This window comes from Equus caballus, chromosome 7, assembly GCF_041296265.1.
Source record: "Equus caballus isolate H_3958 breed thoroughbred chromosome 7, TB-T2T, whole genome shotgun sequence".
NCBI lineage: Eukaryota > Metazoa > Chordata > Mammalia > Perissodactyla > Equidae > Equus > Equus caballus.
Window position 1 is genome coordinate 61,279,530 of NC_091690.1, and position 23,144 is coordinate 61,302,673.

Below are 23,144 nucleotides of genomic sequence, written 5' to 3' on the forward strand. Positions count from 1 at the left end.
TTCACATTACATTTCACAGAAAATTGATATCATTCATTTTGTGATCAGTACTGTTAACATTTTGCACAAGCTCCTTTTAAGAATAAGTCACCTAGAATGGAATATTTTGGGGGGTCATCTTTAGTTTCATACTAAATTTTAAGTTTCCAAGTCCTCAGAAAGATTAGGAAGGGGAAGAACTAGAAAGAATAGCAGGAGTCTGAGTATGAAAAGATTCCAGGTAATTGTCAAACGAATTGGAGAACCAAGCTCTCCCTATTAACTATTAATGAAAGTGTCCTTCTGCATTCCCTTCCTCGGCTGCTTGCCAAGGTTCCTCATGCCTGCCTGCAGCTGAATTCAGATGGGAAGATAGGAAGCATGTAGGGCGCCTTGCACAATTCATGGCTCACAGGAGACCCTCAGTAGATGCTACTCTATTTTCCCTTCCTCTCTTCCCCCTGCCTTGGACTCTCACAATCTCAGCTTCTTAAAGAATCAAACTCAGAGTGGAAGAGAGCCTCAAGAAGAAGACACTCAAAACCTAAAGGAGGAGGAGAGGTCAGGGAATAATTAACCCGTGGATTGGGAACAACAGGGAACAAGGGTTTAGAATTGTGCAGAGTCAAGCAGTTCAGAAAGAAGTTTCTGAGAAGCAGGTGTCTGGGATCTCTCTCTCTTAAAATAGCTGTGTGTGTGTGTGTGCGTGTGAGCTTAAAGTACCTAGGCAGAGATAGACAGTATCCAATAAATGTTTGTGAAGGTATGGATCAGTGGTTGGCTGGATAGACGGATGGATCATTAGAGATAGGAATGGATAATGTGAACGTAGAGCAAGCAGTCTCTTAGTCTGGACTAACTTTGTGAGAACTTTTCAAATTCTGTTTCCAAGTACCCAATTCTTCTGTTACAAAGTGAAAGCAGCCACAGACAATATGTAAAGGACACATCTCATATGGGTGTGTCCCAGTAAAGCTTTATTTACAAAATCAGGTGGTAGTCTGGATTTGGCCCATGGGTCACAGTTTGTCCATCCCTTCTCTGGACTATGTCCATGTTTGGGAGTGCCTCCTGGAACTGCAGCAAGCATTTTGCTACCAGCCTGAGAATGGAGATGGACAGGTGCAGATAAAGACCCCTGGTGCCTTGATGGGAGCCTCTAATCCTGATACACCTGAAATCCACCCTCACTCTGTGCTCCTTATCTGGTGAGATATGAGATTTCCTTTTCATTTACGTCTGCTTGAGTGGGCTCTTCTCTTACTTGCAGCCCACAGCATCCTAGCTGTCATATTTCCCTGAAAGGAAATGCTCCCCTGGGTCTATTTCCCTCTCTAGCTTTAGTGGAATAGCAAATGTAGTGAAGGCTGGAAGCAGTAGGAGAAATAAGGAAAAAAGAAATGCCTGCTTACTGAAGATTTCCCAGAGCAAGAATTCACTTTAATTTGGGAGATTTTAAAATCCTTTAGGAATTGCTATACTGTGGAATACCCTGAACTGATGCGTCACAGTAGCATTTAAAGAGGCTTGTGGATGACAGGGATACAGTTCCCTCCCCTGTTTAATGGCCTAACTTGACTGAGTCACCCATTTGATCTGTCCTTCGTTTGTGTCTTATTGTTTCATAACGTGTAAATTTTATCTCTACCAATTTAGAGAGAAGCTCTTTTACAGCAGGAAACTTTTTGTAGATCTCATAGAATTGGGCACTCAGAAAGCATACAAAAAATGCATTAACTGAATTTTTCAAGGGGTATTTTCATGAACATATTATAGAAATAAGAAGCATTTGAGGTCATTTTAAACAGCCCTAGTCTGGTTTCAGCCACCTATGCTCCCTCCCCTGAAATCTATTGAATCTATCTGCGAAATGTTTTTAAAATTTAACAAATGTTTGAATTATTGATTCATTCTCTCTCTAAGGGGAATATTTTCCCTCACCAAAACTTGTACAGTATAAAGTCGTACCATGGGACCCCACTCTTCTAGCACGTGGTTGTTGCAATCAGCATCTTATAATATGCACAAGTTTATCCTTCTTTTTCTAAGATTAACAAGACATTCATTGTTATGTGTGAATATCAGAGGTTGGCCTGTAATTGGGGCAATTTTCCAACATTGTTGGGTAAAATAATTAAAGTAGTAGGCAAGGAGATGAAATTAGATTATTATGGGAAACAAGAAAAAAAAAGAGAAAAGATCAGTCTGGTTTAGACTTGCCTTAATTACAGCCTATATGCAATGAAATGCGGTAATTTGATCCTAGTTGATTTAATGGTATAATCCCTTTTTTGCACTAGTAAATAGCCCCAAATTGCCTTTTGTGTGAATTATGTTACAAGAAATGTGTAATTCTATCAGAGAGACTGCTTAAATAAAAGAGGTAGAATTTTAAAGGTGGCCTTTAAAAAAAATGGGAATTTTTTTTAATTGAGATTACTACAGACTCTAAGCAACTTTTAAAAAAATTAGAGATTTATTTTTCTGACTATGTAAATAATATGTACATACTGTAGAAAGTACGAAGAAGAAACTAAAAATTATGCATAAGCTCAAAATCCAAAGATAACCACTGTAAAAATTCTGGGGCAGTTCCTTCTAGCCTCTCTCTCGAACATAGAAAGAAGATAGATCTATTTTAAGATCTATGGTTAAGATCATATTGCACATCATAAACATCTTCACATACCATTAAGAATTTTTCATTAAGCTTTGTAGATAATCTTTTATTTTAGTTATTTTCCAGTACACTATATCCTCCCCCTCCATTTCGGTTTAAAAGATAAAACACTCATGGCATTGAAAAGACATTTAAAGTAAAAAATATTCACAATTCTATTATTCTAGTATAACTATTCTCGTTTTTCCTACTTTTTCCTTTACAGAGTGGAAGCTATTTTGTATTTCTATTACATAGCAAATTCCTCTCAGTTCACTCGTGGAACTCTTTCTTCAGAGAACATCTTACGGCAGTGGTCCTCAAAGTGTGGACCATGATGAGCAGCAGCAGCAGCATTACATAGGAATTTGTTAGAAATGCAAATTCCAGACCTACCGGGAACAGAAATAAGGGCAGGGGATTGGGGGGGAGGACGAAGAGGCAGCAATCTGTTTTTTTTTTTAATAAGCCATCCAGGCAGTTCTGCTTCACACTAAGCTTGGAGAACCACTGTCCTCTGGGATCAACATTCTGCAGAACATCCTTTGAAAAACAATCTGCAAATTGCCTTTCTGACCAGTCTCTATATTTTCTGGAAGGTTATAGATACAAATTGCTGGCTGCCTCTGTTCTCTCGAGGGTCGAACAGGGATATTAGCTGCAAGTGTTTTGTAAACTATTAAGTGGTGAAGTGATATATAGATATGAGTTACTGTTACAGTGACCTCAAGTTTAAGCCGAAAGATTTGTATTACTAAGCTCTGGGGAAAGCCAAGTGGAATGTGGACACACATGGTTCTTAGCATTCACATATTCAACTTTTATGCAACCTGATTTCCACACATTACAATGCCACCCCTAAAATGCCTTTCCCACACCAAATCTGGAATTTCCTACACTTGCACTTTAATGAGCAATTTGAGGTATCCCCTGGCTGCACCACCTGCCAACCCACAGCTCTGCTTTGGCAGGGTCACATCTTTTTCTATTTCGCAGTTTCGGGGCATATTTTATTGCATCTGCATCTTGCCATTATTATTTACAAAGAAAATAAGAGAGAAACAGTAAGAGACACAGTCCTCAGCCATGTTTAGTTTCTATTACATTTCTTCGGCAGTCAGATTACGATTGTTCCTATTTTTGTTTTATGCATGCAATAGCCTTTCAAATATCACCTCATTACCCAAATGAGTATTTCTTTCGGGTTCTCCTCTGCTCCCTGTGTTAGCCCGGCTTCCTCTGGTCAGAGTGTTCTTGCTCCTTCTTAGTCTTGATGTCTAGTGTTCCTCAGATGCCTGGTAATCCCTAGTTGTCTGTTCACATTTTTATGATTTTAGGTACCTAGTGTGGGCTCCCTCTGCAGCTGCTCGGGCTTGTCTCCCCTAAAAGAAAGGGTGGATGTGATTTTCACGTAAGTGGGTAGGGCCTTGACCAAGAGACTCCACTTTAGGGACTTGAGTCTGGGGCCTGGGGCAGACAGGCAGGCTGAAGACCCCTTACTATCTTTACTCCCATCTCTTCCCCTCGTTGCCAGGCAAGAAGGACTATACTTTGGCAGTGGAGGACTTCTTTTCACCTAAGCAAAGATGACTTATGTTTTTTATTCTTTCTGAGTCCATTCTGGAAGTTTCGATTGATCTCTCTCAGCCCCCTACTCCCACACATCAGTATCCCTCCCCAGTAGGAAGTTCACATTATTTGGGAGGATGTTCTCTTGGGGTTTGAGCTCAGGGTCTAAGGCTGCTGCTACAGCTGACTACTCAATGGTGGTGGTGATGGGGGGGGGTCAGGGACATGACTGGCTTTGCTGTTCTGGATGAAGGTCTATAATTAATTATCCGGATAATTTTAATTAATTATCCAGATAATTAATTACCTCAGGGCCCCCTACTGCTCTTGACTTGTAGTCACTCTGACCCTGAGCTGGGAGTTTCTTTCAATCTTTTATCTTTCCAATCCAATCTATTTTTTATAGATTTCTCTAGAATGATGGTTCTCTAAGTATAGTGCCTGAAGCAGCAGCATCAGCAACACCTGGGAACTTGTTAGAAATGCAAATTGTTTATCCATAACACTGCTGACGAGCATATGGTTGTTTCCAGATTTTTAAGTATTACAAATAAAGCTGCTGTGAACATTCTTGTATGGGTGTTTCTGTGGACATATCTTTTCACTTCTATTGGGTAAATACCTAGAAGTGGAATGGTAAGCCAAATCCGATCTGATGCAATCCAAAAATTCTTCATAATTATGATCCACTGATGACACAGTGTTGTGAATTGGTTCCTTTTATAGTTTCCAGGTAGAATACAAGGAGTCCAAAATACTGCATTTGGGACATACATATACTAAAAAACTATCCGTTGTTTACCTGAAATCCAAATTTAACTGGGTATCCTGTATCTTTTTTCTTATTTTTTTGCTAAATATGTCATCCCTAACTCCTCTTTATTATCATGTATGTTATTTTGAGGGTTTTGGAGGGTGAGAGAAGCAGGATGGACTTGTATGATCATTCCACCATCCTGATCTCAGATAAAAATCTGGTGGAAAACTGACAGCATCGTAATCCACTTATTAGTCTTCACGTTCCTCTGCAAGATACCCTCCCAAGCCAGCGACAAATTACCATCAGAAAGTTTTCCTTCCTAACACTAAATCAATATCTTATGTCTACAAAATGTCATTTCAAATAGGCTAAGAGCAGAATTTGAGGTCAGAAATGACTTTAGATAAGAAATTTTATTGTCTATTGTTAATGTTTAATTTGTGTTTTGAACATTTTTAATAATCACATATATTGCGTAAAACTCAGGTTTCTATTTTTAATCCAAGATTAAAACATTTATAGCATATACTAGGGACTTTATAAATTTTTAGCTTTGGGGGATAAAAATTCCTCACATAACCTGTAAGGCTATTGCTTGATTTTTATAGATTAAACTTTTCATATAAATTTTCAGAAACTCATTAAACACAAAAATAGAACTGCCTCCAAAAAGATGTAATGGGCAGAAGAAAAATTTAGATGTAACCATTAGGCCCTCGGGCTAGAAAAATAAATATTTAGGTGTTTTATTAGCTTTCTAGCAAGCTTAACCAATTTTGTTACCCTATCATAAGTTTTTACTTGATAAAGCATCCTAGTGTGTAGCTACTTCTCTCTTAGCAGTTATGGATGTTATGAAGTTATTATATATTCTTCCTATGAGTATTTTAGACTTGCATTTTTTTGTCCTGTAATTTTTAAAATGTGGGCTCCTTCTATTCAACTGTTCTGGTACAATCTCTTGTGGTGAGTTGGTGGAAAGACACCACCCTGGTTTTGAGGCTTCTGGCAGAACATTACTCTTGTGGGGCTGTGGTTGCTCCTAAGTTATTGCTGAGAAATCACGTCCAAGGCCTGTCCTCAGTTTGGGTTTTGCCTATGTATTAAATATTGTTAGTGGTTTTAGTCCCTTCATTGTTCCTATTTGAATAAAATGAAAATTCCTGTCAAACAGGATTTCCGTAGGTGGTGGGAAGACATCTAAGTCCAATAAAGCCCAGGTTGCTTTGCATATATTGCATTTACTTCTGCTTTCCTCAGCCATTCTCTAGACAAGACAAGACAAGAGAAACTCTGCCTCTAAATATTTTCTCATATCTGGTAGAAACATTAATGATAATAAAAATAATAATCAACATTTAATGATATACCAGGTTAAGTACTAGTCTAAGAATTTAACATGTATTTCTTGCTGGGTAAGAATCATAATCACAACCAGTACAACTTATTAAGTAAGCCCCATCTATAAGCGAGGTGCTTTATGTACATTACTCAATCTTCACAACTTTAAAATTTTTTTTTTCTTTGAGGAAGATTAGCCCTGAGCTAACATCTGCCACCAATACTTCTCTTTTTGCTGAGGAAGACTGGCCCTGAGCTAACATCCATGCCCATCTTCCTCTACTTCATATGGGGGATGCCTGCCACAGCATGGCTTGACAAGCAGTGTGTAGGTCTGTACCTGGGATCCAAACAGGTGAACCCTGGGCCTCCGAAGCAGAACGTGTGAACTTAACCGCTGCGCCACCAGGTCGGCCCCCATATCGACTTTTTGAGAGAGGTATTTAGAGATCAGGAAACTGAGGCACTGACAAGTTAAGAAGCATGTCCAAGATTATATGGGTGGTATATCATAGAATTGGCATTTAAACCCAGACTCTCAAGGCTTTTTCATGTAATGCTGTTGAATCAATTTTCATACCTAAAAAAGCACTTGGTCACTTATTGTCTTATTTCATTTTGACAAGAATGTCTGTGGGAAGAAAAGATGATCCTATTATCTCCATGTTAAAGGTAAGGAAAATGAGATGCAAGAGGATAAATGACTTGCTCATCCTCACACATTAATGGTAGAGTCAGCCCGGATTCCCCACTTTCTGGCCATTAATGCTTTTCTGCTACCCACCCACCCTGTGACCGGGTGAGGTCATGTAAAGAGAATATAGTTTTAAATCCTTCCACTGAAAGCAAACCTTAAGAGGGTCATCATCCTTGAAATCTTAGTTCCCACATAGTCATTGTTTATACCTAGTCTAATCGCAGTGAGGAAAGAGGCAGTTTAAATATCCAAGAACCCAGGGAGCTTTAGTTTGTGCCAGCAAACATTGATCTTCAAAGATAGACAGAGTCCCAACAGTTTTACATTCCAAACCACACTTCCCAATAAAAATGATCCTCCACAGCAAGTTCCAAAGTAAGCTCCAGGCCTGGATCCCAGGCCACGAGTTCTATGAGAGGGCGTCATCCACAACCCACCGGAAATTTGGCAAGTTGTTTAGACAACCCGTCTCCATCAAGCTGCCTTTGATGGTAAAGCCAGATGGGCTTCTCTGGGCATCAGCTGACCTTCTCCTGCTCACCTTTGAAGGGCTCTCCTCTTCTTTGACCCTTCCCTTCCTGGTCACCTCTTCCATGCACAAATGCTTCTCCTTGCCAAGAAGATACATTGACTCAAATGATCATACAAACATGCTAATAACAATTTACCTTGGCAAGTCAAGGCTGTGTCACTTCAGGTCTCTAGAAAATCGCCTCCAACTACTTGACAGCCCTATCCACTTACCAGAGTTCTTAAAACCTAGATGCAGGTTGAGCCCAGATTCTAATTTCAAATCTCCGTTGGCTCACACTTGGGATATGTTCTGTCTTCCATCTCCAGCTGGCCCACTATCATGACCTTTCCTCTGGAATGAACACTTCCCTACATTCATCTTCACATTCCTCCCACTTAGACTAGTGGAATTTATAGCTTGCTAACTCAGCCTTGCCCCAAAGAGCAAGCAAAAGGGAACTGGGTTCAGGGTCTGCCTGCTAGGCAACAAACAGCCAAAGCTCCAGTTTTTTACCTTTTCCGGCAATTTTCGTCTCCTTTGTCCTCCTTCACCATTTGAAAGACTTGCCTCCTAAAGGTCTCTGCTTAACTTTTTCAACACCCCGTACTTGATCACTGCCTGGTTAAGGTTCAGCAAAAAACAAGGCCTAAAGAAAGTTTGTGAATCAGAGTCTTTCCCTCCTTCAAGCTAATCCCCAGAAATCTAGTAGGAGGTGTTCTTGAAAGATGCATTAATTCTTTTAGGCCACTATGGTGTCATTAGGTAAATCACTGCCTATAAAACAACCTGTGAAATTGGGTAAACTTCTACTCCACTGACTCAATGGTAGTGTAGAGGCCCCTAAGAGTTCACAAGACTTTTTTGGGGTAGGTGGGGAGGAAGATTGGCTCTGAGCTAACACCCATTGCCAATCTTCCTCTTTTTGCTTGAGGAAGACTGTCCCTGAGCTAACATCTCTGACAATCTCCCTCTATTTTGTATGTGGGATGCCACCACAGCATGGCTTGATGAGCAGAGTGTAGGTCTGTGCCCAGGATCTGGACCCGTGAACCCTGGGCTGCCGAAGTGGAGCACATGAACTCAACCACTAGGCCATCGGGCTGGCCCTCACACAACTTTTAAGGGTTCCGGAAAGCAACAAAAACAAAGAAAGGATCTCATCAAGTCAGTGTCCCCTCAGCCATTTCCTGTTTTACAGAAAGCAGACACTTGGACTCACTCACTCATTCATTCAACAAACATTCTTTGTGTGCCTGCTTGGAGCCAAGTATGAGTTAGGTGCTGAGGGTACATTCAGGTAAACACAAAATAACAAAAATCTCTGCCTTCAAAGAGTCCCAGAGGCTGAGGAAGGATTCAAGCCTCAAGCTCCATTTCTTTTTCTGGTGGCTTGACCTGTCCTGACCAACTACTGGAAACTGGAAAAGTATTGCCCCTCTCTTCTCCTTTAATCCCTCACCCCTACGACAGTTAGGTGGAAATAGAGACAGACCAGGTGCAAATTCCCCTCCCCTCCTAGTATTCGTCATTTCTTAACCTCTAGTCACCTCAGTTACCTTGTCCAAATAATATTAGGTAATATCTAATGTCTCTTTTGAAAGGTTGTTGAGATGATTAAGAATAATGTAAGTAAAGTGCCTGGCACACAGTGACTGTTTGATAAACAATGGCAGCTATTTTTAAGAAATGGAATGAAATACATAGTTGCCCGATAAACAGTAGCTATTAATATGGTAGATCTCTGTCTTCAATCCCAAAGTCAAAGAGCTGATGTATCAAGGTGAGGATTAATGGATGTGGAAGATTATTTTTCTTGGCTCCTTGCTCATCCTGTATCATGCAAATCCTGTTTGTGCAAGCCTTTCTGTTTTGTCCTAAGGAGTTCAGGGTGTGTCTCCCCCTCAGGCTGGCCAAATTCTACCTGCTGAAGCTTGCTGTGCAGGCAGAGGTCAAGCAGTTGGCAAAGTCAAGCCAGCCAGCTGCTGTGAAGTGATACTTCTGAAGGAAATGCTGGATCGGTTCTACAGGGAGTTGCAAACTGCAGCCTGGATTAACCCAGGCTGTTCATCAATGTGCCTCAGCTGCTCATCCACTCTCTGCCGGGCAGCTGGGCAAGAACTCCAGGACTGCCACTCCCCACTGCCCAGAATGGCCAGAGGGAACAGTGGAGATTCCTGATCAGTACATGCTCTCTTTCCCAGAAAAGGGATTAAGCATGCCCTGACAAAGTTTACTCTTCCATCATTCTTTCTTGGGGAGTGAAGTGGGAGAGAAAAGGGACCTGAGTGGTCCCTTCCTCCACCCCCTTAAAAATCCCTTCAAGCTGCTCCATTCTGCCATCAAACACTGGATCTGAGCAAGCAATCTAAAGACATCAAATGCGTCTGTGCTCTTGGCAAAATGAGGAACACAATGCCAACCTCAGAGGGTTGCTATAAGAAGTAAATGAAAGGTCATATGGGAAAGCATTTACCAAACTGCCTGGCACATGGTCAGTACACATTACATGCTAATTTTCCCTTTTTCTTAATAATTTTGTGAGGTGGTATTGCATAGTGTGAGAAAAACAAGCCCATGAGTCTCCATCAGAACTCTCTCATTGTAGGTGACCCAAACCTGACTCAAACTAGATTAGAAAACAAACAAAAAAGGAATTCATTGGCTCATGGAACTAATAGGCATGGCTAGATCTAGAGGCTCAAATGAAGTTTTGAGGGCTCTGTTTCTCTTTCTCTGTCTCTTAGCTGGCTCTGCTTCTTTTTGCTGTTGGCCTCGTTCTCTCCTGCCACAGACAGCATCTCTCCACGTGGGAAGGAAGATAGCCATGGGAATCATGATCCAAAAGTTAGAGCCACGCACACTGTCTCCCAGTATCCAGGAATTAAATCGCATGGCAGGACTTCGGCCCTTTATAGGTCACATGCCCATCCTTTAGCCCAGGAGTTAACAAACTATGACCCACAGGCCAAATCCAGCCTGCCTCCTGCTTTTGGATGGTTTGCAAGCTAAGAATGGTTTTGCCACGTTTAAATGATTGGAAAAAAAACAAAAGAAGGATAATATTTTGTAACACTTGAAAATTATATGAAATTCAAATTTCATTGTCCATATATTTCAGTTTTAATAGACACACCACACCCATTCATCTACGTATTGTCTATGTCTGTTTTCCACTACAACAGTAGAATTGAGTAGTGGTGACAGAGACCATATTGCCCATAAAGCCTAAAATATTGCTATCTGCTCTTTACAGAAAAATTCTGCTGATGCTGCCCTGGACCAATCACGGTAAACAAGAAGATAGGACGCTCTGATTGGCCAAATATGAGTCATGTGCCCACTCCACTAGCTGGGAGACAGGTAGAATAAGCAGAATAACAATACTTTATACTTGTCAAGCACTTACAATGTCAGGCACTGCTGTAAGCACTTCATTTGTATTAGCTTATTTAATTTTTGCAAGAACTTTTTTTTTTTGAGGACGATTAGCTCTGAGCTAACTGCTGCCAATCCTCTTTTTGCTGAGGAAGACTGGCCTTGAGCTAACATCCATGCCCGTCTTCCTCTACTTTATACGTGGGACGCCTACCACAGCATGGCTTTTGCCAAGCAGTGCCATGTCTGCACCTGGGATCCGAACCAGTGAACCCCAGGCCACCGAAGTGGAACGTGTGCACTTAACCGCTGCACCACCAGGCTGGCCCCTTTGCAAGAACTTTTATCATCCCCATCTGATCGCTAAAGAAGCTAAGGCACAGAAAGGTTAAGGAATCTGTCCAAATTTACCTAGCTAATAAGAGGTAGAGCTGTGATTTGAACCAGGCTCTTTCGCTCCAGAGTTTACTCTTTGACTGCTATAGGGTCTGTTCTAGAAAAACAATGGCGGGTAGGATGGTTTCCTGGGTAAAGAGGGGAGCTGGGGAAAAGAAACAGATGTCCATAACAGTGTCAGATCAATACAAGCTTGAAAATCTCTTACTCAACTTCTTAGGACCTTAGTTTTTTCATTTGGTGTTAAGTAGAGTTGCATGGTGAAGCAATGCCAGAGCCTTGATGAGAAGCCAGGTCTGTCCAACTCAAGTGCCTGGACACAAAAATATCCTCCCATCCGAGAGGATGAAGAGAGAGAAGATATCAAATGGACTGAGCAGAGAGCCTGACACATTGTAGGCACTCAATTAAGGTTAGTTTCTTCTTCCTCTTTCCTGACTTTTCCCATTCACATTATGGAGATATATATGAGCAAGGAATCCATATGAATCCTGGAAGAGTCCTCTTGCTTCTATCTTTTGAGTAAAAAAATTTTTTTAAAAATCTCCCTTTAATCAGTCTTGTTGTCAAAAATGCAGAGCAAAAATAGTAAAGGTTCAGAGAAGGGCAGTGAAAATAATTTGCGGCACGCATGGCAGAAGAGCATGCCATGAAAAGAGGGATTCCAAACCCTGGCATCACTTCATCTGGAAAGGAAAGCTCCCGGAGGCACAATGTTTACAGTATAATAAGCTGACAACAGGTATAGGAAAGACTAATCAGGACCTGGTATTTACTTTTCCCGCAAAATACAAGAACCAGACTGTTTAACGCATTGTATAATAGCCGTGTCACCTTCCACTTTGGAACACTATCAAAGTGAGCTTTACCCTCCCTTCCTACTGACTATGGTGCCAAACCACACCTCCAGTCCCAATCAGTACACAAGACACTGCACTCTACACGTACTGTTCAGAATCTGGAGATTTCTAGCTGGAAGGTGCGTTGGGGCCATGCAGTCCAGCCTCTTATGTCACTGATGAAACTGAAGCTCAGTAAGGTGAAATGGATTGTCCAAATTTGCATGATGAGCTCATGGCATATCCAGATTTAACTTGGCCCTGGGGTCAGAGGAACTGCATTGAGGTCCTGGCTAGACCTAAATGATCTTTCTGAGACTCAGTATCCCCATTTTTAACATAGTTAAAGAATCAAATAATGAAAGTGGCCTAATTCTCAGTTCACTGTATTGTGTGTTGTGGCTTAATTCTCAGTTCAGTACTTTTCCCTCTAAGCTATTCTGCTCCTTGGAATAGCCTGATGTAGGAAAAGAGAGCAAGGCTGGATTGTCAGAGAGAAAAAAATTGGAAGATGTAGCACCCTTCCCCCCTTTACTTCCCCTCACCAACAATAAAGTACAAACTTCAAAAGAAACAAACTTAAAAACGGTGAACGTTGGACTCAGAGGCCTTTCCCGGAGTGGAACCCTGTGGTCAGATATTGGCCAGGGCAATCCTTGAACAACTTGGTTGCCATCCAAGTCTGTTTTCAGTGGGGAATAAAGTTCATGTTTTGGAGGCAGTATCCTTGACTTTTTTATCCTGTTATTCAAATATTTCCTAATAATCTTCAGCATTTATACACTCAAGAGACCTTGAAGGAAAAGGATGCAGGACTCTAGTCTTTTTTCCTTCCTTTTGCTAATGAATAGATGTTTTCTTTCTGAATTCACTGGCCCTATCACCCTATTTTTTTCACACTCACATAACCCTACAAGAAAGAGGTCAAACAGCCAAATGGGAAACTAAGTTACCAAATTTCAGTTTGGATTTAATGCAATGAGTGCCTTTTTAACATGAAAAACCTAAGTAGAGAGGAATTGAAATTTAAGCAAACACATACATAATGCATAAATTACTGGAATAAGTATGGGTGTTTCTGGTGCCACCTATTGGTCACACTATGAGGCTAAACTATATGAAGTATTGTTGGTCATGAGAATGAATATAAAGTGGAATTTACGCTGTAGCAGGCAAAGTTATGTATTTCAGTAGGCTGGCAGAGTGTTGAAATAGGGTGACTGTTGCTTGAACATTATCTTTAGTCACAGCTACTTGGAATCATTGGACTATTTTGCCAAGTGATTTTAGCCTTGGTTTACTCACCAATTAAATGTGTAGAAAGGAATATATAATGAGGCATAATCTCTGGGAACTCTAAGATTAATGAACCAATACTCAGATTCAAATGACTTTTGTGTTTTGTGATTCAGAACTGGTGTTGGTGCCCTGCCCAGATCCCTATTACAGCCACAGTGCACGGAGGCAGTTTCCCTGAGCTGCTGGGAGAGTTGGCCAGCACAACTCACAGCTACCCCCTTTTCTGGAGAACTGCCCTTGGCTCAGAGGGAGCCACCTTCAGCAAATGGGACACACCTTGACCAGGGGGCTACGTGCACACATGTACATATACATGGCCTCCACAGCCAGTGGCCAATGACTAACTCTTGTGGGATTAGAAAAGGCCAGCCCTCCTAACCTTAATGTGGGACTAACCCTATGGTGCAATTTGTGCTCCAGAGCTCCCCATGTGATCAAGCTGAAGCTGGACTCCAGCTGAAGCCAAATTCTTGTTTCACTCCTTTCTCCTGTCCTATCTTGTTTCTCTTATTCTCCTTCTTCTTGAAAACACTCAATAAATCCCTTGAACACAACTCATCTCAGGCTCTGTTTCTTGAGGAACCTGACCTAAGACAAGAACTATCCCATGGAAAAACATATCTTTGTAACAATGAAAGCCACAAGAGCAAAACAGCCCTTTGGGTCTATGAATGTGGTTTTCCCCAACATGCTTGGGTGGCCAGCGCTGCGCAAAGCAACCCTCCTCCATATGCAGTGAAGCCCAGACCATAGGACAGCAGCACTCAGGCTGCACTGGGACCAAAGACCTGGGGATAATATAAAATACATCCTGGAAATGGCGCTATGCCTGAGTTTTTGAGAAATGCATTTAGTTTCAAAATAGTACATTCATGCTGGTATTAGACCTCATGCTGCAAGGGCAATGAAAAATAACCTGGAATTGGAAGATTTGAGGCTCTATACATTACTACATGTGCTGGAGGAGCCAGGCTTTTTTGGCTGGTGCCACAGGAGAACCTTGGGGAAAGGAAAAACTCTGCCAGAGGACAATTTTGGAAATCTCATAAAAATTGTTGGTGGATTTAATTGGGTTTTGGTTATAGAAGTTCCAGCTGGTTCTCCAGAAGTGGCAGTGCCAAGTAAGAAGCTGGGAGCTTTGCATCTAGTCAGGCCTGAGTTTGAATTCTCCTCTAACTTACTAACTCAGTTTCCTCATCTACAAATGGGGATCGTAATATTTACCTCCCAAAGCTGTTGGGGGAGGTGGTGGTTAAAAATAGTGTTAGTTCAGCACCTGGTGTCTATTAGTCAGTGAGTAAGAGCAGCTATTTTTCTGAAGTAGAGCTGGAGTGTCTACTGATTAGTCCAGCCTCTCTCACTAATAAAGGTAATATTTTTTGCTTATTTATTTATTTATTTATTTATTCAACTTGTTTGGATCTAGTGGGAAAAAGGATGCTATTTATTGAAGACTCTATTGGACACCCCAGAAAGCTATTTTAGTTTTTTAAATTAATCCTCAGATTACTATGATTCTCAAGTGGTGAAAACCAATGGAAGGGTCTCATACAATGCAAGGCCATCCTGTATGGTTGAGCAGATTGTACAGTGTACAAAGGCGCCCCACTGTGGGCAAGTGGGGCTAACATCAATCCTTTCTTCTCTCACCAAGCCATGAACCCCAAGGGCAGTGGCCACTTACAGGGCATAACTTTACTAATTCTTACAGAAAATGGGCTAGAAGCAGCCCTGACATTGTGAGTGACCTTCATTCTGGGTTAACTCCCTCTTGTGGGCAGAGGGGACCATGAGGACCTTCTGATGAGAATACCTAAGCATCATACCCTCTAGACCCAACTTCTCCCATCTACATGTCCCTACCCTCACAGATAAAGCCTAATAAAGACATTTTAGGCCATAGTAATTCGCTGGCAGGGATCTCCTCAAAATATGGCACCTAGCTCAGATGTTCCTATATTAGTAATCTTCAAGGTAGGGTCTGAAAAATTACCTACACCATCACCTGGGGTATTTGACGGAAAACGCAAGTTCCTGAGGCATACACCTGACCTTCTAGATTCTAGAATCTCTAGAGGTTAAATTAGGGAACAACTATTGAAATAGCATTAATCACTTCTCAGAGGCTTGTTGGCCATAAAGAAGGCTTTCTTGATCAAGGATTCCCTTCATTCACAAAGTCTACATTGGAGTCATGGTGAAATGCTGAGTGTCCCTTAGAAAGTCATTTCCTCTTGGAAGAAGCCCAAAGATACAAAAAGGCATAGGCTTCCTTTCTCTTGATAACCTCTTTCTACTCCACACCCCATCCCCCCAACATGTATACAAAATTCTCTCTCATAAGGATCCTCCTTCTCTCTCTGTTCCTTGTTTCTGGTCTATGGTATATAGAAGAACATATCCTCCCAGCAGGCAAAGGCAGCTAGGTGATGGCTATCTAACCTTAAAATTCTTGTTTACTTTTCAGAATCACATTAAGCATTTTCCATAGCTCTTCCTAAAGCCCTGGACTACCACAGCTCTACCAAGCAACTTAATTCTTTGCTGGCAATCCTAAGAGTCCGAGAATGTCCACATGATGGGTTTTTAAGTTAATGATGTCTTCAGTATAGCACAGGCCTTAGATAATAGCATTTAATATATAAGCACATCACTGTCAACATAAGGCTTGACAATCAAAGAACCAAACTGAGCTGTCCTATAACGAACAACTAACCACACTATGAGGTACATATCTAGAGTTGTATCAAGTTCATTTTGCCCGGTTCCTAGGTAATTACTTCCTCGTGAGCATCAATGAAGAACAAATTCATTAAGATATAGTCCAAGAAACATTCAACACCCATGCTAGGAGCTAGAGTTGGAAACAAACCTCAATCCTCAAGAAATTTACAATCTAATAGAAGAATGCCTATGGAAGCATTCTGTGTCAAACAGAAGACTATAGCACTTAAGAGATTATCATTATTAAAGAGAGAGTCTTGCACTGTAACTTAGATGCTGAGAAGAAATCTAATATTTACTGATCACCATTAACTTTTCACAACAATCCTACTGGTTTGATTTCTGGGTCAGTTATGATGCCTTTAGGTACAAGAAATAGGAAACCCAACTAAAAGTGGCTTAAAGAAGAAGAAAAATGTATTATCTCATTTAACCACAAGTCCAGACATAAAGATTACTGGAGTTGATTAATTCAGTAGCTCAATCATATCTGCAAGTATCCAGGTCCTTCCCATCTTTCTACTTTCTCATTGTATTAGTCAGGGTTCTTCAGAAAAACAGAACCCATGGGAGAATATATATATATAAACAGATTTATTATAACCAATTGAGTATAGAGGGCTGACTAGTCCCAAGATCTGCAGGTTGAGCTGGCAAGCTGGAGACCCAGGAGAGCTGATGGTGTAGTTCCAGTCTGAAGGCTAGCAGCCTCGAGACCCAGGAAGAGCCAATAGTTCAGTTCGAACCCAAAGGCAGGAAAAAAACTGATGTCCCAGCTCAAAGGCAGTAAGGCAGGAGGAATTTCCTCATTTGCAGGGGAGTGTCAGTCTTTTTATTCTATTTAGGTCTTCAACTGCTTGGATGAAGCCCACCCACATTAGGGAGGGCAATCTGCTTTACTCAGTCTATTGATTTAAATGTTAAACTGATTCAAAAATATCCTCAAAGAAACACCCAGAATAATGTTTGACTAAATATCTGGGCACCCTTTGACCCAGTCAGTTTGACGCATTAAATTAACCATGCATTCATCTTCAGCATTTGGCCTACACCCCTTTTGATAGTAACACGGCAGCAACAGTTCCAGTCATCACATCCTGACACAATATCCAAAAGCTGGAGTAAGAAGAGGTAGATCTTTTTGCCATATCCTTTCTAAAAGTTAGGAAAAATGTTCCAAAAGATGAGCCCTCCAGACCTACCCCCCATTTCTACTTCTATATCATTGGCTAGAATTATATCATGTGCTCATTCCTAAACCAATCACTTGCAAGAAGAAAGATTGACCTCCACGCCCTAAGACTAGGAAAGAGCACATCTTCCTCTGAAGCACTTGATAGCCTGATTTGTTGTTATAAGAAAGGAAGGAAGGTTTGGAGTGGGCAAGTAGGAGTGGGGGAAGGCTACTGGCTACACAATCAACACTGTCTGACATAATTTCTATTATCCCCATTTTAAAGATGTGGACACTGAGGCTCAGAAAGTTTGAGTTAGCATCACACAGCTAATAAACTGTCAAGTTAGAATTTCCAGTCAGATCTCTCTGGCTCTAATTTGCTTGCTCTATTTGCAGGTCTGTTGGTGGACAGACCTAACTCTGCCCTGTCCTGTAACTTGGCCAAGAGCCTTGAACCTTCCAAATCTTTTCTGTCACCCATAACAGACACAACAATAGTCCTTACCTTTTAGAGGATCATATTAACTTTAATAGTGTATGTTAAGCACTTTAGTTACTATTTACTGCCCCACCATAGTATAAAGAGCTACATATTGCACAACTCCAGGCAGCACTATTCCTCTAGAATATAAGATGAATTATGCCCCTGGAATTTCACCATAGCATCCCCCTTAGTAAAAAGCACAGAAAACTTACCTCTAGAATGAGGAATGGAGAACTCTTGGATGTAAGTACTACAACACAAGTAAGTTTTAACTCAATGTCATGACAAAGAGCTGAAGGGAAGCTAACAGAATTTTCCAAGCCCAATGGTAAGGACCTTCATATACGTATCTCTTTAATTCTCCCCAAAACCCTAGGATGATAAAGAAATCTTGTTATTGCTTTTGTTTTTCCTGTAGAGAGTTACTATGGTGGGGCTTAATTCTAAGGAAACAGAATTTCCTGATTTCCTTGCTGGAAGGCATTGTCAGTCAGTCAACATCCTTTCCTGGGGGCTCATTGTGTCCCTTGTGTTCTAAATACTAAGGCTTCAGCATGATATAGTAAGAACTGATCTATGAAGTCAGAAGACCTGGGCTCTAGCCTTGCTCTGTGTCTGGCTAGCAGTGTCAAAGTGGACAGTCGAGTAACATTTCCTTTTCTCTCTGTATCCACATTTATCTGCAAATGAGGTGATGAGGTAGACTCATTGGTCTCTAAGAACATATTCCAGTTCTGAGGTTCTCTCAGCCACATAACTCCCATCACTCTGGCCTCGTGGGGATGCTATAATTCAGACTTCATCAGCAGGAATGCCTTGGCTTGCCCCTCAAGGGAGGCTTAAACAGTCACAAAAGCAGAAATGAGAAACTCATTCAATACATCTTTTTTGAAACACAAGGGTTGGTCAAAGAGGAAGGAGAAATGGGATGGCTGAGCTAGAGGAGGGACTGGCCACTCTGCAGAGCAAGTCGGCAGGGCGGGTCTAGGTATTCTTAGCGCTTGAGTGGTAATGTGTGGCAGCACTGAGAAAGAGAAAGGGCCTGGTTATACAGAGCGATCCATGACCCAGCTCTCTGTATATGCAGTCTGAAGCCTCAGGTCTGATTAATGGGTTTGCTGTTTACACATAACCCGGTTTCCATAGCAATCCTGGTTTCCCGAGTAAGGAGGTGGAAGGAAGACAGTGTGATGTGGTGGAAACAGTCCTGGAGACAGGGTAAAGGATATCTAGTCTGAACCCTGTCTTGGATAAGTCATCTCCACTCACTGGATCTCAGCTTCTTTATCTGTTAAGTAGGGTTCTACAGAAGATGATCTGGAAGTTTCCTTCCGGGTCTCTGGCAGTGTAACAGATGCTATCAGCTGCAACTGTTTCTTTGCCTGTGTCTGAAAATTGCTTTCTTAAAATGTGTAATTTCTTCTAGTTTTAGAATAGAAATGAAACCCCAGGTATGGATTTTTGAAGGCGAAAGAAATAATGGACAGAAACTAAGGTAGGCCTAAAATTCAGTCAAATTCTTGAAACTGAAACATTGAGGGCTAATGAAGGAAAATCAGATAAAAATGCAGGCATTTGGAAATTCCCAGGATGTGATAAATGAGTGATCCTCAATGTCTGCTCTGGTTGGGGGAGCAATTTTGGTTACCTTAGCAGTACATATCATAAAGACTCCGGAAATAGTTGTTAACTGATTATCTTTACCATAATAATTAGGCAAGAACTAGCTGATTATCAAAGGTTCCTCGTAGTTCTAGCATCTTATGATACATTTCGCACCCACAGGATACTTGTGGAGGCAATGAAGCCATCTAAAGTCAGATGCATAATGGTCAAAAGCACAGGATGTGGAGTCAGGTGTACTTGTGTTGGAATATCAATTCTGCCATTTACTGTCGGACCTCAGGCAAGTTTCTTAACCTCTCAGGGACTCTGTTTCCTCATCTGTAAAATGGGGAGAATAACAGTAGGTACAAAAGAGCTTTGTTCATTTAATAAATATTTACTGACGCAGCCGGCCTGGTGGCGCAGCGGTTAAGTCTGCATGTTCCACTTCGGCGGCCCGGGGTTCGCTGGTCCAGATCCTGGGTGTGGACATGGCACCGCTTGGCAAGCCATCTGTGGTAGGCATCCCACATATAAAGTAGAGGAAGATGGGCACGGATGTTAGCTCAGGGCCAGTCTTCCTCAGCAAAAAGAGGAGGATTGGCAGCCGATGTTAGCTCAGGGCTAATCTTCCTCAAAAAAAAAATTTACTGAGCACCTGCTAGGAACCAGGGATCTATTAGTGAATAACACGGGTAAGACTCTGTCCTTGTGGAGATTCTTTCTAGTTAGGAGAGACAGAAAATTAAGAAGTAAGCAAGTAAACACCCAAGAGAGTGGTAGACATCAATAAGCGCCGTGAAGGAAATAAAACAGGGCTACGAAGTGAGGGACTAAAGGGAAGGATGAGATGTGAGTGCTCAAGGAAGACCTCTCAGAGGAAAGATGTTTGTCAGGAAGGAGCAGCCATGGGAAGATGGAGGAGAGTGACATTCCACGCAGAGGAGATAGCAAAGACCCTACAGTAGGAATTAGCTGGGCATGTTTCAGGAATAGAAGGAAGGTCAATACAGCTGGAGTGTGTTGAGCAAGCAGAGAGTGTGACCAAAGCTGAGGGGTGATGGGGCCAGATCTTACAGGACTTTGTAGGCCTAAGAAATTTTATTCCAGCAGCAATGGGAAAACACTGACAGGTTTTCAGCAGGAGCGGAACGTGGCCTGTGGAAGCTGGTTGGAAAAGATCCCTCTGTTGTGTAGAGAAGAGAGTGTCAATGAGCGATGGTGGAAGCAGAGAGGCCTGTCCGGAGACAGTTGTCCAGGTGAGAGCTGTTGAGGGCTGGACATTGGTGGTGGTGGAGATAGAGAGAACTAATTCAGATTTAGGATATATTGTGGAAGGCATGTGGATTAAATGAGGTAATCTACGTAAAACACCCGGGCACAGTACCTGACAGAAGGGGATTAATTAAGTGCTTGCTACAGATAATATGATCTGGTATAACAAGCCAGTTGCGATTGCATAAATCAAAGAACTGGCAAATACTTAGGTCTCAGAGCAGGTTAGCAAACTGATTCAACCACTATGTATGTGCCACTTGGGCAAGTCACATTTAGGGCCTCGGTTTCCCCATTCATAAAATGAAGAGTGGACCAGATGAACTCTAGGGCAGCTGCTAGAACTCACATTGTGTGAATCTTTTTTGATGGGATCAATCAGTCAGGGTTTGATCAGAGAAGCAGAGTCTCTATGAGTGAGGTTGAATATAGAATTTACAATAAAGGTTAGACCTTACAAAGCTGTGGAAGCCAGTGAAGTACTCTACGCAAGGCATTGCCTCTGTGCCTGGTGTTGGGCCTGAAGTCACTATAGATCAGCCAGGCCTACAATCAAGAAGGAAAGCTGGGCACAAAGTTTGGGAAGTCACAGGAAAATTGGAACCCACAAGGACATACTGGATTCCATGTGTCTCTAACCACCTCTCATCTTGATCATGCAGGTGACCTGCAGAAGCTAGAGCCCTTACCCATGGAGCTACTCACACACCTGCCCAAGAATCAGAGAAGCTCAGGAGGAGACCATGCAGGGCCGGGTGCTGCCCTATGCCAACAAGCAAGCCAGCAGATAGACAATGTGCATGAGCTGCCACTGTACCTGGTACCTGACACTGGCTTTCAGAGCATAAAATATTGCTTCACTTCTACCTCCCCAGTCTTGTACCAATTTCTCTTGTGGCCATTTCCAATGTGGGACCATGTAGGGAAGGGAATTCTGGGAAACACAGTTGCACTGTAGCTAAATTGACAGTACAGAGCTACCAGAGTCCACTCCTTATCAACTTGGCATTCATGCACACTTTTTTTTTTGGTGAGGAAGATTGGCCCTGAGCTAACATCTGTTGCCAATCTTCCTCTTTTTGGTTGAGGAAGACTGTCCCAGAGCTAACATCCGTGCCAATCTTCCTCTATTTTGTATGTGGGTTGCAGCCACAGCATGCTTGATGAGTGGTGTAGGTCTGTGCCTGGGATCCAAACTTGCGAACCCTGGGTTGCTAAAGTAGAGTGCCTGAACTTAACCACTACACCACCAGGCTGGCCCGTGTACACACTTCTTTCAACCATACTTAACTTCTAAATAAAGACAATAGCAAAATCATGCTTCCACTTAACATGACCCAGCTGTCCCCACGCAACTGAAAACATGGTACCCTTCTCCCCAAGAGGGGATCTATAGTTCCCTTTATCCATCTTTGGGTGATATTCATTCTTTTTCTAGCTGAGTCACACTCTCCTTTGATAGCTTGTTACTTAATTCTGTTCTGGTTATATGTTGCTGAAGAACAAATCAACCCAAACCTATAGGTATTGCAATAGACTGAATGTTTGTGTCCCCCTAAAATTCATGCTGATATCCTAATCTTCAACGTGTTGTATTTGGAGGTGGGGGCTTCGGGAATTGATTAGGTCATAAGGGCAGAGACCTCATGAATAGGATTAATGTCCTTATAAAAGAGACCCTAGAGAGTTCCCTTGTCCTTTCCGCCATGAGAGGATACAGCAAAAAGACGGCCATCTATGAACCAGGATGTGGGCCCTCACCAGACACTTAATCTGCTGGTGCCTTGATCTTGGACTTTTTAGCATCCAGAACTGTGAGAAATAAATTTCTGTTTAAAAGCCACCCAGTCTGTGGTATTTTGTCATAGCAGCCCAAATGTACTGAGATTGGCATAAAACAATAACCATTGTGGATTTTGTGTGAGGAACTTGGAAAGGGCACAGCAAGGATGGTTCTTCTATGCCCCACAATGTCTGGGCTGGGATGACTCAAATAGCTGGGGGTAGGAACAGCTGGGGCCAGAGAATTCACTTCCCAAATGGCTTCTTCATTCACACTTCTGGCACTTCAGCTGGGATGGCTGAAGGACGGGCTCATCCGGGACTATTAACCAGAAAGCCTACATGTGGCCTCTCCTGCACGGCAGTCTCAAGGTAGCTGGATGACTTACAAGGCTGCTCAGAGCTCCAAAGCGAATTTCCCAGCAAATAAGGGAGAAACTGCATGACCTTTTATGACGTAGCTTTGGAAGTCACTTAGTGTCACTGATACCATACTCTGTTGGCTGAAGAAGTCACAAGTCCTCCCAGATTCAAGAAGAGGAAGCATAAACTCTACCTTTCAATGGGAGGAACATTGATGAATTTGAGGCTATATTTTAAAACCACTACCTAGGACTTTGTCTAGTCTAGTTCACGCTAATCCACAGAAGGTGGCTAGTTCACCATTTG

The 23,144-nt window shown here is 42.0% G+C and overlaps 1 protein-coding gene and 1 long non-coding RNA gene across 3 annotated transcripts in view; one reads left to right on the forward strand and one right to left on the reverse strand.

Moving 5' to 3' along the window:
- Positions 1–23,144, reverse strand: part of LOC138925026 (uncharacterized) — a 58,097-nt gene that overhangs the window by 29,928 nt on the left and 5,025 nt on the right. The gene's annotated exons all lie outside the window — the stretch shown is intronic.
- On the forward strand, positions 994–22,536 carry LOC138925070 (uncharacterized). Its single transcript, XM_070273513.1, has 5 exons — positions 994–1,187; positions 19,240–19,308; positions 19,599–19,719; positions 20,563–20,677; positions 21,356–22,536. Exons 1-5 carry the CDS (start codon positions 994–996, stop codon positions 21,649–21,651), a joined length of 795 nt encoding a protein of 264 aa, XP_070129614.1. The 3' UTR covers positions 21,652–22,536.